The sequence below is a fragment of the Pomacea canaliculata genome, linkage group LG5 (assembly GCF_003073045.1).
Source record: "Pomacea canaliculata isolate SZHN2017 linkage group LG5, ASM307304v1, whole genome shotgun sequence".
Lineage (NCBI taxonomy): Eukaryota > Metazoa > Mollusca > Gastropoda > Architaenioglossa > Ampullariidae > Pomacea > Pomacea canaliculata.
In genome coordinates, this window is record NC_037594.1 from 15,921,815 (window position 1) to 15,942,457 (window position 20,643).

At 36.8% G+C, this 20,643-nt stretch overlaps 2 protein-coding genes across 3 annotated transcripts; one reads left to right on the plus strand and one right to left on the minus strand.

The window, feature by feature from the left end:
• Window positions 1-1,805: 1,805 nt before the first annotated feature.
• LOC112564882 (eukaryotic translation initiation factor 2-alpha kinase 3-like) lies at window positions 1,806-17,328 on the plus strand. Its single transcript, XM_025239981.1, is given in 19 exon segments — window positions 1,806-2,116; window positions 3,649-3,778; window positions 4,054-4,250; window positions 4,551-4,687; window positions 4,910-5,031; window positions 5,260-5,381; window positions 5,690-5,831; window positions 6,864-7,019; window positions 8,598-8,738; window positions 9,172-9,295; window positions 9,495-9,591; window positions 9,744-9,829; window positions 10,183-10,305; window positions 10,743-10,886; window positions 11,027-11,900; window positions 12,292-12,297; window positions 12,299-12,460; window positions 15,339-15,503; window positions 16,071-17,328. Coding segments are annotated over 17 exon segments (2,910 nt in total). The 5' UTR covers window positions 1,806-2,116; window positions 3,649-3,778; window positions 4,054-4,103; the 3' UTR covers window positions 16,233-17,328.
• On the minus strand, window positions 5,712-20,617 carry LOC112564890. 2 transcript variants are annotated; one of them, XM_025239999.1, is made up of 4 exons: window positions 20,463-20,617; window positions 19,020-19,180; window positions 18,601-18,890; window positions 5,712-5,840 (listed from the first exon to the last, which is right to left on the minus strand). In XM_025239999.1, exons 1-3 carry the CDS (start codon window positions 20,519-20,521, stop codon window positions 18,613-18,615), a joined length of 498 nt encoding a protein of 165 aa, XP_025095784.1. In that variant the 5' UTR covers window positions 20,522-20,617; the 3' UTR covers window positions 5,712-5,840; window positions 18,601-18,612. The 2 variants fall into 2 exon arrangements, with proteins under 2 accessions (XP_025095784.1, XP_025095783.1); XM_025239998.1 differs by lacking the exon at window positions 5,712-5,840 and having other exon boundaries at window positions 16,492-18,890.
• Between the last annotated feature and the right edge of the window lie 26 nt (window positions 20,618-20,643).

Consider the following 20,643-nt stretch of genomic DNA (forward strand, 5'->3'; position numbering starts at 1 on the left):
CGATTAAAGAAATTAGAAGAGGACATTTTTAATCGCTATAGATACTGGATTTTCTGCATGCAAGTTCTGTTTATATTTGTACGTGTGATATCGTTTTGCAGTTGATAACAGTACGCAGAGGCGGCGTTAGGGGGTGGCAAATGGGGAGGCCGCCCCAGGCCCCGCTCTCGAAGGGGCCCCGCGCTTTAGCCCCGAGGTCATCTTTATGACATATTGCTAGCTGTGTTAAACAAGTTGTGACCAAAAAATTGACGTTCAGAAAACACTTCTAAGTTCTAATGAAGCAAATTATTGAACCCATGTCCTCACATTAAACCCGACAATAATAACAAGCAGTTTATAAAGTTATCATCACCATATTATTTCGCTTTAAGAAAAAACCGCTTCTGTCACAAACGGTTACGAACAATTAAAACGCTAAATTCATTCGTTATTTCGCGAAATTGATCAAGCCTATCTAACTGTATATAAATCAGAGCTTCCGGCATCACATCAATAGGGATATTGATACACGTACTCCATTACCCAGGCCCCGCGCGGATGGTCGGCCCCAGGCCCCGCGTGTTCCTAACGGTTCCTAACGCCGCCTCTGACAGTACGATGTCAGTGGAGCTGTTCATGTTTTATAATGTGCTTTAAATAATCATGCTATTTTAATCATGTGAATGGGTGAAACAATTGTATATACAGTGGAACCTCGGTTAACGAACTTAATCCGTTCTGGAAAGGTGTTCGTTATCCGAAATGTTCGTTATCCGAAACAACCTTTTCCATAAGAAATAAAGGAAATAAATTTAATTGGTTCCAGTCCCTGTTGACTTGCTAATATTTGAAAGTTACAGGCTATATGGGTATTTGTTTTAATGAGAACAGTTATAATACAATATAAATGGAGTTAAATAAACATAAAAACATTAACGAAAGCATTTAAACATCAGAAAACTTTCCGTTTTGACGGCGTGGTTGGATGCAGGTGTGGGGAGGAAGGGGTGGAATTACTGCTTGGATTCCCCCTCCATGAGCACACGTGACATTATAAAATCGGGGGAGACTTCCCTTTTCTGTAGCTTTGAGGTTAAAGGAAAAAACTTGTCCAGTGTCTGTTCCTTCTGTCTTTTTTGTAAAACTCTTCGGTAATACGACATCACACATCAGACAGACGCATGCCACCTTCATACTTTGAAATCATTTCCTTTTTCAATTCATTTGTTGGCCGCTTCTTTGTCATTACCTCACTACTATTGCTTCTTTGGAGCCAAGATTGATGATTATCTTATTAAAATAAAGCACAACAATCACTAAATAAGAAGGATGCGCATAAATAAGGAACGACTGATCGTAACTGTGTCTCGAGCGCGAATGATGACATGCTGGTCGGTCACGTGTGGTTCACGTGGCTGTTCGTTATCCGAAATTTTGTTCGCTATCCGAGACAAACGTTTAACGAAATTTTTGTTCGTTAACCGAAATGTTCGCTATCCGAGGCGTTCGCTAACCGAGGTTCCACTGTACATGTACAGTATATTATCAAAGACGTTGTGAGGGTTACTTTGATTTTCTCCATGCGTTTTTAACACATGGGATTCTGTAAGTGAGTTGAATAATTTACATTGTCCTATATACTTGTGTATATATTATTCCCATTATGTTTGTTTCATAATTTCGATGCAACTCGATAGCTAACGGCTGAAGTAAAATGTCGACGTCACCTAGGTGAAATGGCTCATAACGATTGCATGTCGCTAAAATTAGCACGGGAAGTGCTGACATGGAAGACCACGTCTCTGCTATGTCAGTTCCGGTGTTCCCACCAATCGGAACGTGCCTACAAGAACTGACGATTGTAAACAGAACGTACGATTAGAGCGCGCTTGGTGTTTAGTGCCTGATGCAAATTTGGTTTTTCTGTGAGTCGCCAATGCTAACATCATTCTCACGATGGGGAAACGGGAGTGGTTATCGAAGGTGTTCAAAGTGCTCGCATCACTGGCTGCCATATGCAAGAGTAACTCTGGAGCCGTGCAAGCCACGACGTTAGGCCTGACGCCTTTTTTGCACCACCGCATACGGCAAGTGCTCCCCATAGTTGCACAGCCCCACCGAGACATTCCGACCAGTAAGTGTGTAATTCACATTTTGAACGGAAACGGCAAATGACGTAATCGATCTTGGATGACCACGTGTCATAACATGCTATCCTTGAGCTACCACGAGTAACAAATAACAACACTCTTGCTAACAAACATGACTCCCCGGGGAGGCTGTCACATCTTTACACAATATGCTTTACGATGCAAGGACAGAACACGACTGTATGATACAGTTGTATGAACTGCATTAAAAACCCTTGTGTCAGTCTTGGTTAAAGGTTTTTAGTTAACACCCAATGATTAACAATCATCACGTTAATGACTGGGAAGTCATTAGCTATTCTGCAAACTCTGCAACCTTTGGTTTAATTGTTTACAAAACCAGCAGCACAGGATTGTTCATCACACTTTGATTGGTTCATTTTTCTCAGATATTTACTCAAAATAAAATAAAAAATTCTCAAAATATTTACCTGTCAAATCATTCTTTAAGTTTTGTTTGGAATTTTTTCTCTTTGCACAAAAGGGAGCTTTTGAAGAGAATATTTCCTCTTTACTTGTATTCATGATTTTTGTTCAAGTTATTTCTTAGGTATATCTGGAGAACTTTTGTTTACAATTTGCTAATAAATCATTTCTGGATCATCCAAAAGTGTGCATGCCACATATGACTGATCTGGAGACTGATTAAGTATGCATGAGAAAGATGGCCACCTCAAAATTAAGCAAAAATTTATTTAAATACAAATTATTCAGATGTCAGCTAACTGCCAACAGTCATTTAGTGTAAGATACCATTTTTCCAAATCTGAATGAATTACTTTTTCTGTTCTCATGATATGTGCCTACAAATTTCACCATTCCCAGAAAGAGATCAGCAGCATGGAGGTCAAAATTGTGCATTGATACATTTACCTTGTGAAGGTTTCAGCCAATGGGAGAACTGGGTCATGTATTAATTAGGTCTATGTGTCAACATGATATCAAGAGTTTGATCTTTTTGTACACAAGGTGATGTTAGTTGGCGTGCATCTCAAGAATGGAAGTATTTGGTCAGATTCGGAATTACACTGCGCTTTTACCCAGTCATTACCAAAAAAAAAAAAAAGCTGCACTCCATTAGACTGACAAATGCTAAAATTAAGTAATGAAGGTGTGGTAAGAGATTAAGTCTTTAAATTTAAGTTAAACATGGATTTGAACAAACATGCTTACTTGGCAAATAAAACTCTAAACTGTAAAAAGCTCAAAATTAAATTTTCTTTCAGATTATACCCTAGGCCATAACTGCATTACATTTAAACAGTACTTACAAGTATTTTATCCTAAACAGCAGCCACATAATGAGCAAGCTATTTGCTTATGATAAGGACAACAGGAAAACTGCATGTTATTAACACTTTTTCATTTTTTAAAAATGTGCACGATAGGTTGGAGGGAAAACTGTGGTGCCCTGTGTGCTTATTTAAACCTAATTGTTACTATAGGATTCATTACTAGTGATGTGATTTCTCAGAAATGACTATTTTTTTTACTAATCCAGATTGTTTGTGCACAGATTTTTACTTATCATCAGTACTCTTGATGGGGCTTTGTCAGTACTGGACATGCACAAACAAGGAATTCTTTTGTGGTCTGTGCAAGTTGATGAGCGACCCCTTCTGTCTTCCAGCATTAGTAAAATGGAGGTATTTGCTGTGTTGTAAATTTTTGAAGTTAAAATTATTCTACTGGAAATATAAAAAATATCGCAGAAAAAAATCTGCTATTTTTCTCAGTTTACACAGGAGAAGCTTGCAGAGATTAAAGGCCTGAGTAATTTTTATTTATATTAGTTCCCATCAAGCAAAGCATTTTATTATGTAGAGGATGGAACTTGGGATGATTTCATTTTTTTGTGTCATATTCAGGAAATGTTAGCTTTTAAAATTAAACATTATTTTTTTGCCATTTTGACTAACAGGTGACACGGGATGGAATGCCAACACGACTTATTCCATCATTAGATGGGGCATGTTCCAGTATGATGGAGAGACAATTGAAGAACTGCCCATGACTGCAGAATCTCTTCTGTCATCATCTGTTCGTGTCACAGAAAACAGTGTCATGGTTGGGGGAAAAGAAATTCAAAGTTATGGAGTGGATTTAAACACGGGAAAGGTATTGTTTGAAACATGAGATAGTTGATAATGTTAATACTACTTTTCTTTTTATTTGATAGATAACCAATATTCTAATAGTACTATAGTCAGTGATAAAATTGCTAATATTTTAACATTGTATTGATGAAATATCCACAGACTGTTCCCTTCTCTGTCTCACTGGAGAAAGATACTTCAGTTAATTGCTTATTTTGTTGCTGTGATGCCAGTTTGAAATTATGTATTTCTGAAAATACAATATACAAATAATTTTGACTTTAAGAATTCTGCCTTATTATAGATTCTTTATCTTTGGCAGATTCTCTACTCATGCTCTACTGAAGGATGCAACAGAGTCAGGAAAAATGAAGTTAATGCAGCAGGACAGGATTTGCTAGTTATTACCCGGAATACACAGACTGTGAGAGCTGTTGACATTCATTCAGGCTCAGAAAAGTATGTTTTTGAAAAGACATTTTTGTCTACAGCTAGCTAGTATGAATAGCTTAGCAGTAAGGATAAACACTATGAGTTAGGGAGTCATTGAAAAAAAAGAAGGGTGTATAGTTTACAGGTGCACTCAAATATGAGAGAAAAGAGAGAGTTTCTAGACAATGACATTTACTAAGCAACCTCACAAGAATCATTTTATCTCCAACATTTGTGTCCATCATTCAGGTGGAACTTCAGTGTTGGTCAGCATGAGCTGTTGTTTGTAGGGGGAGTGCAAAAAGAAAAACCACAGATAGACGTGGATGGCAGCGAGAGTGACATCACTATTGCAACCTGTGAGTCTTCAGGTAAGAGAAAAAGGTCATTTAATGCTAAAATGTCTGGAAAGATTTACTTTTGAATTTAAGTCTTAAATGAATCTTTTCCTATAGTTTCTCAAAATATATTTTAAATAATAAATCAAGATTCTTGCTTATTTTGTGTATAATGAGTATACTTATAAGCTTTGAAACACTAGATCAGCATGTTTCATGATTTCATTTGAATATTAATGGGCAGTTTTTGAAATATTACAGAAGAAGAACTGAAGTTCGAAGAAGAGGAACAGATGAAAAGATACCTAAAGTTTATGGTTCCTGATGGTAAAGTCATTGGTCTTAATCCTAATGACCCCTCACACATTTCTTGGCAACATAAGGTATTTCAATAAACAATTTCAATTTGATTAAGAGAGTTAAGTTGTTTATTATATAAACATACATTTTTATTAGATGTCTTATAATGACAGGAGCGGAATACTGTGCTGCCTTAACTTGGATTTTTTTTTTTTAATCTGTGATGGGAAAAAATCTGCCCTAAGAGACAAGTGAAGATCTAAGTAATATCATTTTTAAAATGCTATCTTATTTGATAATTTGTGCAAATCTTTCCTTTAACATCATTTTTGGATTTGTATTTCTATTTAATATTGTGATTGTGTTTTGCTAACTTTTTTTTTTCCTCAAGTTTCCCAGTCCTGTGGCCAAAGTATGGATGCTTCATCAAGGGCATCTTGAGGTTATGAGTCTCTTTGATAGCAAGCATATTCCTGCTTTGTCCAGCTTCCAGCATCCTGACCCTTCCTCATCAGATCCTCTGTTGTATGTTGGTGAGTTCCCTGTCAAATATCGCTAAATTAGATGTTGTGCATAGGTAATAAATAACATTAATAAAATTCAGTCATTTGGCTCAACTTCACATTGCTTCACTTCTGTATAACAGTCTTGTTAAGAGGCCATTTTTTGATTAAATATGAGATAGTAGTTGTCTGATCAGGTGATGGTGTATAAGTTGCTAATTTTATGAATAGAGTGAGGTGTGAGTGAGAAAAGATGAAAGAGAAAGAGAAAGGGCTATGCAGTAGTGGGGTTCATATATTTTGTTGTGGAGCATCTGTATTTTAAATTTCATGTGACTTTAATGACTCCAAATAAAATCAATCAACACTGAAGAAATGTTCTGAAAGATTTTTGGAATCACTTACATTGACCACATTGTATTTTTCAAATTCCATTGATGTCTTTTCAAAGGGTAACCCATACACATGTGAGAGAGAGAAGGTGGAGAGAAAGATGAATTTTTGGATCCAAGCAATATTTTTGTCTCGACCAAGAGTAGATCTTTTATACTCCTAGGGCTATTTGGATATTTATAAGATCACTCATGGACCATACAAAATAATCAGGCAAAAAATTAGCCTGCCATACTTGGTCAAGCCATAGTTTTACTTCCTTGGTAGTGCCAGACCGTATTATTCTGCAGGCCTGATTTGGCTTGCAGGCCGGACGTTCCACATTCTTTGTAGATTATAGAAGAGTTGCAGACTATTTTTAGTCCTTGACATGTTTACTCAAATAGTAAAACCAAAGCAAAATTGAGCTTAGGCAGTTATTTTATGGTCATTGAGAGTATCGTAAATCTAAAACAGAACTATTATGCTGCTGAAGCTTCTGAAGCACAAACATATTGACATAACACCAGTACTTTGTCAAGTTCATCACATTCTTGGGAACAAAAATTTACTGTTTCACTATGCTGTTGTATTGCATATCAGTTGAGTAATTTGAATAAATTTACATTGAGTTAAACAGTATTTATCTTTAAATATCTTACAATCAGCAGTTTCTAATTCTATTCATAGGCAAACATCAGAACCAGCTGTATGTGCAGCCATCAGATGTGTATGAAATGGGGCTGTCTGAGAGACTGCAGCTGTATCAAAGACCACAAAAGAGGGAGGAACCTGGCTCCATGGTGCATCTGCCTCGTGTTACCTGGAAACCATATCTTAACACAGGTAAGCAGGTAATACAAACCATATCTTAACACAGATAACAGAGGTAATTCTAGTCTGTGACCTTGCAGGATTCCTGCAAACTTAGTTTGAAAGTCAGCGCGACCATTCATTCGCCTGCAAAAATACCGTAGCACACATTTGAACTCAGGATGCGGCACTTCAAAAATACTTTTTGTCATTCTTCATACTAGTTTGAAACCAACCATCTAGAGCCAATTCTAGTGATTGGACAGTTTTCAAACCGACCAGTTGTTATCCATCAGCTCCAAATTTCGTGCCAGGAAGTAATTGCTGACATGCGCACAGCAAAACAATTTGAAAAGGGATTGTTCCAAGGGTATCAGAAGCAAGCAAGTCGAAAATGAAGCAAAAGGGATTGTCAGCTCTGTTTGACTTTTTGTTCATGACCAGAAAAGCAGAAGATACCCCAGAAACCAGAAATAGACAAGGACTGGAAGAAGCAGAAACTTGTCAGAGTGTGCCGCAGATATTGTTGAAACTGAACGTGCACAACAAATCGGAAGATGGAGAAATCAAATGGAGACCGAGATCTCAAGTAAAAAACCACATGTCCAGAGAACCTTTCAGTATGAATGGCTGAAGAAATTGCTTTGGCTCATGAATGAGGACGACAGCAGGGGATATAAAGTTTACCTAAAACATAATAAGAATAACACGTTTACAAGTCTTGGTTGTGTTAATTACTGAACGAGCACACTACAGGGACATGTTCTGACTTCTAAAAACAGGCACTGTTTTGGGATCAGAAATTCTTCAGAAAGATTTCAGCAGGGTAAACTATTTTTCAGTTTTAATTTATTTGTCCTCATAGCCTTTTCGGAATTTACACCGGCAGTATGACGCTTAAAAATAATGTATTATGAACTTTACTCACAGTTATGCATAGCAAATTTTATTCCTTCAATGTTTAGTGGATGATTTCTTCATAGCTTTTATAATATATAATCTTTTTTGGGTGAACTTTTTTATATTTGTAAAGTAATTTCTTCTCCAAAACAATCGGCCATAATTTAATCACAACAAAAGTAATCTGACTGTATATTGTAATTATTAGAGAGCCAACCTGCCAGTCTCAAAATATTAAAGTTAAATTGAATTTCAGAAAAAGCAGGGATATGAAAACATTTCATCAGCTTAAAACAGAAGAAGAAACTGGTAAATAACAAGAACGGTGATGGGGACACAGTAGAGATCAGATTTAGAGATTGGTTTGCAAATTTAGGATGCTCTGATCACACTAATGATGATGAAATTGATATAAAAGAAAAAAAACTATTTATGTTATTAATCTTCAGTTTCTTGTTATTAATATTTTGTTGTTTACCTAATATGTGTCAGAAAAGCAGTAAAATTGTGTTTGTTTCGAGGTGCCCCATTTTTGCCATTGAAATCCTAGAATTACCTCTGAAGTAAGAAAGTAATACAAACACCCAGAGAGCACATAACGATCCCATCATTCACTCATGGCTACCAACAGCCATTAGGCAGCAAAAATAAGAAGCAGAGGTAATGAAAAATCCCAACACTTCTTTTTGAGAGGCCGGGTGCACTTTGTAGCAGGCTTCCGGACACCAACTCTTGGAGGAAACCAGCCACCAGATACTCCTTTGCTGGATTATACAAATGGTTTTGATCTAACAGAAGAAGATGCAGAGCATGGAACATCCTTAACCATATGGAGTGAACACTATCCTTTTGGTAAGAGCTGTTTTTATCTCCCAATCCTTTTGTTGAGCATGGATAAAAGATTCTGAAAAAATAGCACTACTTTGTGAACAGTCATGGTAGGCTAGAATTAGCCTTTAAGACTGGCCATAAGAAATGTGGAATGTATCTAGATGTAATTCGTGGCATGTTAAAGTAGTGCAGTTTTATTTTACTAGAATTTGTTTTGAAGGTGCAGAGAAAAGAATAAGAAAGAAATAGGAATGGGCAAGAACTGGCAGGCACTATGAGCTTTTTTAAAGAACCGTTCTCCACACCCAGGCCATACAAAAAAAAAGAAAAGAATTTCATCTTTCATTGTTAAGTAACAAATTCTTAAATTTGAAACTGTCATTACAACTTGAAAATGTTTCTACTGCCATGGATGGGAGTTAATTATTGTAGCGCCTTGGTTGTCATTTCTTAGACAATGGGTTCTACCTGTACCCAAACTATCATGATGCAAAAGAGTGCCTAGATCCAAATTGGCAGCTTGGTGTCAAACCTGAAGAAGAGAGCTTAATCAACATGGCTTCATTCTGGATCTGGTGGTAGGCACCCTTTTTTATTTAATCATTTGGTCAGAATTCTTAGAGAGTTCCACAACTGTAAATTTCAAAAGAAAATAACCACACAAGCTATAAGATCCAGTTTCTATTCAAATAACAACCAAACATTTCTGTTATTTACTGTGTTGAAAAATAGGATATTGTTACATCCTTTTAAGTCATGCTATTGATTTTCTGACAGGAAAGAAGTGGTGGTCATCAGTCTGCTGACCTCTGTCTTTGTGCACATAATTCTCACCCGCTGTGTCCATCACCCATTAAAGTCAGCGACTGCTGAGGTATGTATATCTGTTGCAGCATGACATAAAATGTCTTCAGTTTTATCAGAGGTCTGATTCATTGCTTTTATTCTTGTTAAGCATTGTCGGGTGAGGGATCACATCATATTACTTGCAATGATATGACAATGGTGACCCATGCTTATTTGCAGGAAAAGACCAGCAGTGGGTCTCTGGTGTCTGAAGACAGCAAGCCTACTCTTGCTGTTGTTCAGCCACCTGCTGACTACCAGTCAAGGTAAACAACAGTATTTTAATGAAATAATGTTTATAATATTTTAGAGATGTGTAGATGTCATGCTAGCGGTATTGGCAAAAATACTTGTGTCATGCTTTTAGTTGAAAAGATAACCTGTTTAGTCGCCTAAAAATTAGCAGCTAACACAAATCTAGAAATGAGAAAGAGGATCAAAGAAAATCATGCAAAATAAACATTATGCCTAGAGGCTGATGATACACTGATATGAAATTAAATTTGAAAAAAGTGATCAGACAATGTCTCACAGTGTCAGGTGTTCTGTAGCAAGGCATTACTATTAACCCAGTCCAGCATAATTCTTAAGTTTTTTGATGTTTTCTCCCTTGCCTTAGATTTGCTACAGACTTTGAGTGTCTGGAATGTCTGGGCAAAGGTGGATTTGGAATTGTGTTCAAGGCAAAAAACAAAGTGGATGATCAGCAGTATGCAGTCAAGAGAATTTCCTTGCCTAAAAGGTAAGCCACAATCAACATTACAAAGCGAAAGATCTTTGGTTTACATGTTAAAGAGAAACCTCTTTTGTCCAGCAGCCTGCATAAATATCTGCAGATCCTCATTATGCATCATTTTGCACAGATAATTTCATTTCCATTTTCTTTTTTTTTTCTGGCTTTCTCACTAGGCACCCAAATTCATTATCAATCAGGTCTTGCTAATCTTTCTGATGGTTTGTTAAGGGGCCAGGTGCACAGTATATTTCTTAACACCAACAGTTAACATCCAGTAGACACTAAAATTGTTTCAAGTGTAATAAGTTTATCTGACTGCTGGGCATTAGCCAACCAGCTGGTGATGCCAGTGTACTGTGGGCTGGTCCTTTGTACAAGCCTATTAAAAGTTACACAGTTTTCTTGCCTGACAAAATTATCTCAGCAAAATTATTTATTTGTAGTGAAGGAGCAAAGGACAAGGTATTGAGGGAGGTGAAGGCACTGGCTAAGCTGGAGCATGTGGGCATTGTGCGTTTTTTCCATGCCTGGGTTGAATCCCCACCACCAGGCTGGCAGGAGGAGAAGGACAAAGAGCTAAACACTGGGTATGCATACTTTGGCTTGTTTTAAAAATAAAAAGCCATACAAAGCTTTCATCTGTATGTGCTGTTTGTTATTCCCAAAAGTTTGTGAATGATTTATAGCTGTGAATGAAGTAAACCATCTTATCTTTTTTTTAATGTAGGAGTAGCAGTTGTTTCACTCCAACATTAGACAGGTCCATGGTTCCTACTGGCACAGCAGCGATACCATCCAGCTCATGGACTATAGTTCAAGCACCCATAGCACTAAAAAAGTGTGCCCAACAAGCTTCTGCCTTCACAGATATGTCATCATTTGGTGTGGGAGATTCTGACTTCAGTGTAACATTCCAAAAAAGTGGAAGTGGAGAATTCTCAGTGCATTCCAATGCTGAATCTTTCACAGATGAGAGTGGTTCTTTTAGCATCAGCACAGAAGATCATCCAAACTTTAACTTGAAGGAGAAAAGAGATTCCTTTCCACATCTTTCCAAGTGGAATGGCAAAGATGGTGGTGCTAGCAATGGTGCTTTAACTGCTTCGAAAGGATATTTGCCTTTCAGTCGTTACAAAGAGATTAAGGATAATCTTGGCTGCTGTGCACAATCTGTCAGTGGTGAACTAACTTCATCTAGTATCGAAGACTCTGGTTGCCGAGGTGAAGATCACACAGAGCTTACGGAAGACTCAGAGTCTGTTATTTTTGCAGACAGTAGAAGTGGTGTGAATCTTTCCAGTGATGTAAAAGAAGCCACTAGAAAGAGCAATCCTGTTGATTTTAGCTTGTCTTCCAAGACTTCCAGTGAGCCTGTGCCATTAAACTCTTGTAGCTTGCCAGCATCAAGTAAGAGCCATGTTCCTCTCCCACGACTGTTTCTGTACATTCAGATGCAGTTGTGTCAGCAGGAAACTCTAAAAGACTGGTTGATGTCTAACACTCTCAACCGAGATCGTGGCATAGTGTTGAATATTTTTGACCAGATTGTCTGTGCAGTGGATTATGTTCACAGAAGTGGCTTGATTCACAGAGACTTAAAGGTAAATATATATTGTCACACCACTTTGGTATAATCACTTGTTTTTTAAAGTAAAAGGACTTTGAAATATTTCAAATTACAAAGATTATCATTACCACATAAATTGTAAATCCTGTAATTTTGATTGCATTGAGTTATTACTATCACTGCAGCCTATGCTCCTCAAGGAGTAACAAGGAATAAACTAAAACTATTACTATAAACTAAAACTATCACTTCAACTTGAAAGTAAGTAGGCATCACTCCATTGTTTTCATTAGCTCTGTACTTTGAAGTCTTGCATTGGGTTGCAATATTTTTGAAGCTTAGCAGTTTTTAAAATATCAAGTATTTTAAAAGCTTTAACATATGATCACATATTTTATGATTTTAATAAAAATGGTTTGTTACAGCCATCCGAACATTTTCTTTGCAATGGATGGGACTGTCAAAGTAGGAGACTTTGGCCTTGTAACTGCTTTGGCTGAAAATGTAGAAGAGAATAACCCCAGTAGCACTTTCACCACATCAACAAAACACACAGCAGATGTTGGCACGCAGCTTTATATGAGCCCAGAGCAGGTATTTAGAATAATATACACATTTAATTTAATGTGGGGGGGGGTCACATCTATCAGTACTAAAAGAAGACCATGAGCACAAAGAAACATCTTCAGGTCTCATACAGCTTAGTTTATTCAGGTCGTCATAAACTTTCCAAAAAAATCCTGTTTTCTTCCCCCATTTCTGACAACTCGTTGCAGGAATGCCTTGAATTCATGATTCAAGCTATCACTCGCAGTGTCAATCACTCCCTATTGACAGGTGCTGTACCCCATTGTTTAAGCATGCTATCATCATCCGACTTCTTAAAAGCCCAGCCTGAACCCTAATAATCTCACAACTATTGCCCTGTCTACTATCTCACTTTTCTGTCTTGAGTACTTGTGCAGGCCCAGTTCCCAAAACATTTCAGTCAGCCTACCATGAAAATCAGTCAACTGAGATAGCATTGCCATGAGTGGTAAATGACTTCCTCTCTGCTTTCCATGTGGATTTCAGCTCCTTACTGTGAGTGCAGGCTCTGTTGGCTGCATTTGATATACCCACCCATGACATCCATCTTCACCACCTTCATGTTACTTTCAGTCTCTCTGGCAGTTTTGAACAGGTTCTGGTCTGTCTTATTGCACTCTTTCTGTGGTAGCTGTAGGCATTACTTTCACCTGCTCTTTTGAAGTTAGGGGTGCCCCAAGGCTCAGTTCTTGGGCCTCTTTTATTCACAGTGTTTATTCACTTGGTTCCACCATCCACCACTTGGGCCTGCTGCATCTCATGTATGCTGATGACAGTTGCTAGTATTTGGTGATGTTTACTAGCTCCAGTAGGTCTACACCACCACACAGCACACAATAAACTCTGCGAAAGCCTGGATGTCCATCACCAAACTAAAAATGAATGTCAACATAACTGAGGTTTTTTTCCAATAGCTCTGTAAATAAACTGAAATGTGTGCCTTCCTCTGCTCTCTCTTTTCATCCCTCTCTTGCAAACTGTCTGGAATCTTGTTATTGACGCATCATCTTATGATAATAACATCAGTACACAAAGGTTAGGTTATACTTCAAAAATTAAAAGCAATATTTTTTATACCTTTAAGGGTTTTTTAATGTAGAGTAACAAAATAATATATAAATAGCACTTTGAAACTGCTTTTGAATACCTAGAAAGAAAATTGTGACTGATCAACATTTTTGTTTCAAAACATACATGTATTTTTTTGTTAAAAATGTGCACAATACCATAAGTCATATACAAAATCTTTTGGGTTTTTTTGTAAACTAGAGGCAAGAGTATAAATGATGATGGACTAGCATTTTAATATCTTAAGATTTCTAGGAGATATAGAAATCAAACATGGTACCCTCCCACTCAATGTTAATGTGGCAGTTAGAGTTTTTAAGTGTTCATTTCATCAAAAGCAGTGTTTATATCATAATCCCTATACATCATCATATAGCTTTTGTATTTCTAAAGAAAACTGCAAAATTTTAATGCTGAGTACAAGCCTATCTTCAGATATATTGTTTTGCTTGTAAGCCCTTGCACTGAAAACGTAAATCGGAAAAATTCAAGTTTAAAGATTTAAAATGAATATATCTTGCATCAGATCATTTTTGAAAAATATATTTCAGTGTGTATATGCTACACTTGACATCCTACTATATATTTTAAGTCTGTCCTAGTATGCCAGGACTATAAATTTCACCCCAACATCTTTCTTGCTCGGAAATCATTAGCATATTTTTTGTGTGGTTCTTTTCCTTTTTTTTTATGTCTCTGTTTCAAAAAATGCCTTATGATCTGCTTGCATGCATTAGATTAAGCACTGTTTTAGTTACATTCCATGCAAACTCACTTATTTGTTTTAATAGTCTGTTGTTCATCATCACGGTATTAATAAGAGGTTGACATTTTTCATCACTGCATAACCTAATTTATTGAAAATTTCATCATGTACCTGATCCGAATCTGTTTTATTATATTTCAAAGTATGCAAATACAATGTTATCTCAAATTTGACCACGACACCCCAAAATCTCTATTTTCCTGAGGCGCTCCAAATCAATCTTCCTTGAACTCTGTTGGATCACTCATGTCCGACCCTTCTTATCTGTTTCTGCCATCTGCTTTTGTGTTCTTCTGGGGTGATCCCCCTAATCACCGACGACAACCAATGACAAAGGTCAGAAGGCTCAGAATAATATTCATCATATAGTCTTCCATAGACAAAAAGCAGACCATGCTGCATCCCTCCTCAAGCTTCATTAGCTGCCAGTCCAAGATCACAATCAATAGAGGATCACCACACTGTCTTCATGACATAACCCCAACATGTCCATTTGAGCTACTGATGCCTTACCACCCCCATCAATCTGCTTTAGTTGCCTTTCTTTCTGCATGATGCACATACAGGAAAAATTCAGCAGATGCTCCTTTCTCTTCTCAGACCACAGTTTGGAATTCTCAGCCCCTTTCTATATGAGCTGTGTCTAAGTTCTGAAACCTTCAGACTGGACTTCAAAACCTATCTCTTTAAGAAATGTGTGGTAAAATCAAGAGTACCATTCTGCTCGAGCCACAATTCTTCATTCATGCACTTAGTTCATATATTTTTTTCATGGTGTCATCTGTTTGCTGACATTTTCATGTCTTGTTTGGGTGACAGTTGATTCATTTGTTGCCTCTTGTGTACAGCACATTGGGCTTGCATCCACATTAAAAACTTGCTTTACAAATTATTATTTAAAGGGAATTTAAAACAGCCTGCAACATAATGTTTCTGTATCTTCATGTGTTTCCTTTTTAATAGATAGTATGTGCGTGTTTATACATGTGAAAAACTGTTTGCATCATTGTGTGTATCCATTCATGGTTTGTTTGTTTTTTTTAAACAAAGGTACAAAAGAAGTCATATGACCAGATGGTGGATGTTTTCTCACTTGGTGTTATTCTTTTGGAGCTTCTCATGCCATTTTCTACAGGCATGGAACGGATCACTACATTGCAAAACGCTCGAAAGGGTAAATTCCCAGAAAGATTTTGCAGAGAGCTGCCTGTTGAGGTAACCATAAGCTATTAGCTGTGTTAATTATTAGAATATCCTCAGGTTGAAACTGTCAGTTTACACATGATAATTTGAAAACGTCATGAATTTTGTAATTAGGTCTATCCTTGTTAGACCTGAGCATCATAATGTAGTGAAAATGAGGGTGGTAAATAAGGGGGAAAGCTGGGGCAAAGAGGGGCAGGGGGAGTTGGTTGTTAGACCTAACTTCATTTTCCTGAAAATAAAAGTGTGTAATAAGACAAACATACACTTGCCTTGCATACTTACGACGTATAACACACAACACAACGCTCAACGAGCCCCCTTCAGATGACGATGAGGATGAAGAGATTTGGTCCAAGTGACGTGGAACAAATGACACATACAAGACATCAGACACAAGACACCATTCCTACACGAAACAATAGGAGACCTACCACAGTTCACTACAAGTGAAAGAAAAATAAGCTTAGTTGACAAAGTAGATTAGGTTTTTAACATTTATTAGGTATCTTACACTAGCTTTATGGGTGGACAATTTTCTGTCTTGATCTTATATATATATATGTTATGTCCTTTCAGAGCACCTTAGTGCAGAGCTTAATGTCAGATGACCCCAAATTAAGACCAACCACACAGAAAATCCTGGAGCACAATATACTACGGGATTTTTCATCACGCAGAACAAACGTCCGAAGTCGAACCATATCAAGTGGGAGTAGTGATCCAAATAGTCCAGTTTGACTTTGAAAGCCATAGATCTCATATTTATGTCTCTGCTTTGATTTTGAAGATTACATATTACTTCCTTCAGAAAACAAGAATGCTACAAGCGGTACTAAAGAAAGAAGAATAAGTACATGTTTTAGTCAGTCCGTAACGTACGTCTGACGTAAGTCATGAGTTCTGATTATTTTGACTGTCTTCTTTGACTTGTGAGTCATTGTATTTTTGTAACTACAACGTATGGGTTGCATATAATTCCAAACTGGTGATTGTTTTATTTTTTTTTTTATTTAGATAATCATAGAGAGGCTGTTGCAAAGCAGAAAAGGCAAGCATACTCAAAGATCTGATTTTGTAAAGCCAGAAAAGATCAAAGAAACGAGCTGATTCGTTCTACTGCAACCTTAAAAATTAGTATCATTCCAAGTATAAATGTCAGCAGATGTCTGTAATTATATAACACAGAAGTGTAGAGTGTTTTCTAATTATTGATCCGTTTTTTGTCTTATTTACCAATTTTGTATTTCAGCATTAATAAGTTAAAGCCTAAACTCCTTTTGAGAGTGTATTCATGAAAAGAAAAGTTACATAAGTTAAAATGTCACTTGCTTTCTTTCACAATATAAAATAATGGTTTCACAAAAAGCACCCATCGTGTTCAGTGCAAATAAGCCATAGTACTACAACGCATACTGACACAAATTTTCTGCTGTGATATAATTGTTGTTCATGGTATCATGTGTCTATGTAACTTGTAACCCATCATCATTTTTCTCAGAAAGGATGAATAGGGGACCAAATTCTCCAACACCCTTCTCACTTCCTATAATTTCTTCCCCAAGATTTCTTCTGTTGTTGCCTTTGTTGAACATGCCAGCTACTAGTTCTTTGCATCAAAAGTGGTAACTTTGCAAGGTGAAACTTTAAATGGCTGAGGAAAGAAATTTTCACCATTTATTTTTAATGAAATTTGTTTTATGGTATTGATGAGTATGCAAGTATACAAAGCTTGGACGCTTCATCTTTCACTGGGTTTGGGGGCATTATTTTTTTTATCCGAAGTTCTGTACTCTCATAATCTTGGATTCACTATTAAAACTGCCAAGTGTATTAATATGATTGTTTTCAATGTTTTAAGTTATCTGTTCGGATGGATACCAGGGCTGGTTTGTATGTGAGGTCTCAGGTCAAACCAGTGAGTTGCCTTGGTCCCATACTTGTAAGGTCCTAAACTGGACTTCACATTAAGCCCACATTTTCCAGAAGCAAGTTTTAAAAAAACTGCCTTTGGCATGTAAAATCTTCAGAATGCGTAAGCTGCTGGTCTCAACTAGCAAGTTGGCTATTGAGATCAAACTTAGCAAAGTCAAAGTACTTGAGATTGGCAACTTCAGACTTATTTGCAGGACCTCGCATGCAAACCAGCACAGGGGTCAAAGCCAGATCAAAGCCTAAAGATACTGTACCTGTGCATATGATTGCATTATTTTTATATTTAATTTTTATGTTTAAAAATATACAACATTGTTTCAGGGTCTTCCTTAAAAGATTTGCTTGCATAAAGTAAATTTTTAAGTTGCTGAAATGATATGGTAAAAAATATTTTTTTCCGTAGCTCAAAGTATTAGGTATTCATGTTAATGTTTACAAATTAGTGTCATCTGTTTTGTGGAATGAAGTAATGTTAAGATGCCATTTGTATGCAAGAAGAGCAATGAAACTGACCAAATAAACTTGTAGATAAAACTAATATAATAGTTTTCAAATGATTTAAGGTTTAGTTTCTGAAAACTGCAGAAGCAGAAGACTAGTCCCAAACCACTAGACAAATTGTTTTTGTGTCTTATTTCATTGGCAATCAGCGCAAAATTGTTTTATACACATATCCAGATTCTTACTTGATTTGTATGTTTAGAAACATAACATGTGTGAACACCCATTTACAGCTGGTATTATACAGAAAATAGCTATTTCAGCATGTGATAATGAAGTTTGCACATGCATTTGGATATCCTTTAGTGCACTTTTTTTTGCATTTATCTGAAGAGTACTCTGATGATGCACCAAAAAAACCACAAAAGCCTAGTATGATGGACTAGAAGTTTATTGTGCACACTGATTATGGCATCAGTTTGTATAGTTAAAAATGTGTAGTTTGGATTTACTAAATAAGAACAGCTTATGAAACCTGCTTGAACTTCTTTTACTTAAAAAAAATGCAAGGATAAAATAACATAACATTAAGACACAAAATAAACATAAACAAAAACCACACCTGAATCAGGAAAATATGTTCGTAACACAAATCTTCATCTTTCATAACGTGTAAATGAAATCCTTTTCAGCAGGATGTGATAAAGCTCAAATGGTAGGAAAAAACACACACTTGTTATTGTCTTCATGCAGTCTCAGCGGATGCACTGTTGGTTTCAATGCCTGTCATCTGTTCATCAGTGGTATCACCAACCTTTGTGCAGGAAAAAGCAGTGTCTCCAGATACGTTAATCTTCTCGCTGGAAAAGTATCTTTGTTTTATTGTGGCCTCTTGAGTAGTTGTTTTCTGTGACTGTATCACAGTGTTGCAGTGCTTACAAGCCTCCTGAGCATTTCTGAGTACTTCATTGTAATAAGGATTGAACTGAGTGGCTAAATCCACTTCCAGAATGCTACATCGCACTGCAAAAGAAGTTTCATATAAATCAATCGTTTTATCCAATAAAAAAGGTTTATCAATTGTACTCTAGTAGTGTGAGGGAAATTCCAATTTTGCAAATAATTTCAAAATGATTTTTCCAAGTATACTACCTGCAGTTTTTAGTATTTTATGCTTGATGTCTTCTAACTCTCTGTTGAATGTATCCAAAATATCTTCAGCCAACAGCAGATTGAATGCTTTAGAATCCATCAGAGTATCACACTGACTTTTCCCACCTCTTGCTGGCAAGGTTTGATTTTGGTCTGTAGTCCTATAAATGAGTTTTCAAAAGTCAATGGTTTTGGGGGTTTTTTTAATGAAATATAAACTTACATAATGCTATAATGTCCTCAAACAGTATCTTCCTCGAAAGGCATAAATTAAGGATTCCAAGCTCAGTGTATCATCCAGAAGCTGTTTTTCAGTTTCCAGCCCATAAAACTCAACCAGTTCAGATCATCTTAAAACTGTTCAGGGTTTTAGACTCAAGTTTTTATTTTACAAAAGATAACACAAGAGACATTAAATGAGTGAATTAAATGAAAAGCATAGCGACTAAAAGGACAATCGATGCCCAGAGCATGATGTTGCTTTTGAACAGGTCTATATAACAGATTGAAATGGTTTAGATCTGTTATCCAAAAGATGATGTCACCAGGTGACAATATTGCAAATGTACTTATGCATTTAGCAGACTGTTTACTCCAAGCTGAAAGAAGGCGTTCACATGGTAAAAGTAAAATTTGTAGTCATAACATATAAATTAGACAAATAGCCATTGCATCCGGGGGAAATATTAATGATAAATTTCATTTATAGGGCATCCCCCCATCAATGAATGCCACTTCCCAAACAGTATATCCTACGGATTCAGTAGATATGTATGGCAGGATAAATCAGCCCTCTCTTTCACCACACAAGCCACAGATTAGCAAGAGGAACCTGTTTCTGGAGGTCGTGTGCGACACCCTGCGTTTTATACCTGCCAAGCCTAATTTCAATCACCCGGCTCGTAAAAACTATTAACGACACAACTTCACACATCCACACCCCTCTGGTCAATCTAATCAGCTCCGCTTAACCCACCTCAGTTCGGTGTAATTAAAAATAGTCAATCTACGGTCTTTGATGGAATCAGGCACCTTGAGCATTGACGTATGTAAGAGTGACCTACTTAGACGGTGTTTGAGGGTTAGGTATTTGACCCTATTGTAGTCTAAAGTAATCTCGTCAGGGATGCATACATGCATTGTTGCTAGAAACAAAAAAGGGGGGACAAAAGAGCAGACGGGCTTGGGAGCAGTCGACTAAAAGAGCGTATGAATAAAGCATATATACAAAGACTGAGTGGTGCATTGTGAAGATATTACAAGCATGTCGACAGCATTTGCACAAATTTAAGTTCGATCGTATCTTTTATATACAGTATATGTATACTCATGAGCGACACAACTGAACAAGTTAATGACAGGTCAAAGCTCCAGCTTCAGGATGTTAATTTAAAATATATATAACATCTATAATTAAGTGATGAGCATGATTCACTTACGCACCGATCAACCTGGAAGCTTTTTTCGGATGTTGTAACCTCTCTGTAGCTACTACGCTCCATCGCCGTTTTTTAAAAAAAACTTACAGTTTGTATTTTCATCTATGACTCAACGAGCTTGAAAATAGTGCGCTGAAAAGCCCACGAATATATTGTGGCGCATGTGCGTAGGGAGCTGGGGAAAA

Bases quoted from the DNA above. Each gene is read 5' to 3' on its own strand.
- LOC112564890 (XM_025239999.1), bottom strand. From the start codon at position 20,521: ATGGAGCGTAGTAGCTACAGAGAGGTTACAACATCCGAAAAAAGCTTC. The intron at 19,181-20,462 runs GTGCGTAAGTGA...ACTCATTTATAG, and splicing joins AAAAGCTTCCAGGTTGATCG to GACTACAGACCAAAATCAAA. The intron at 18,891-19,019 runs GTAGTATACTTG...CTTCTTTTGCAG, and splicing joins TAAAATACTAAAAACTGCAG to TGCGATGTAGCATTCTGGAA.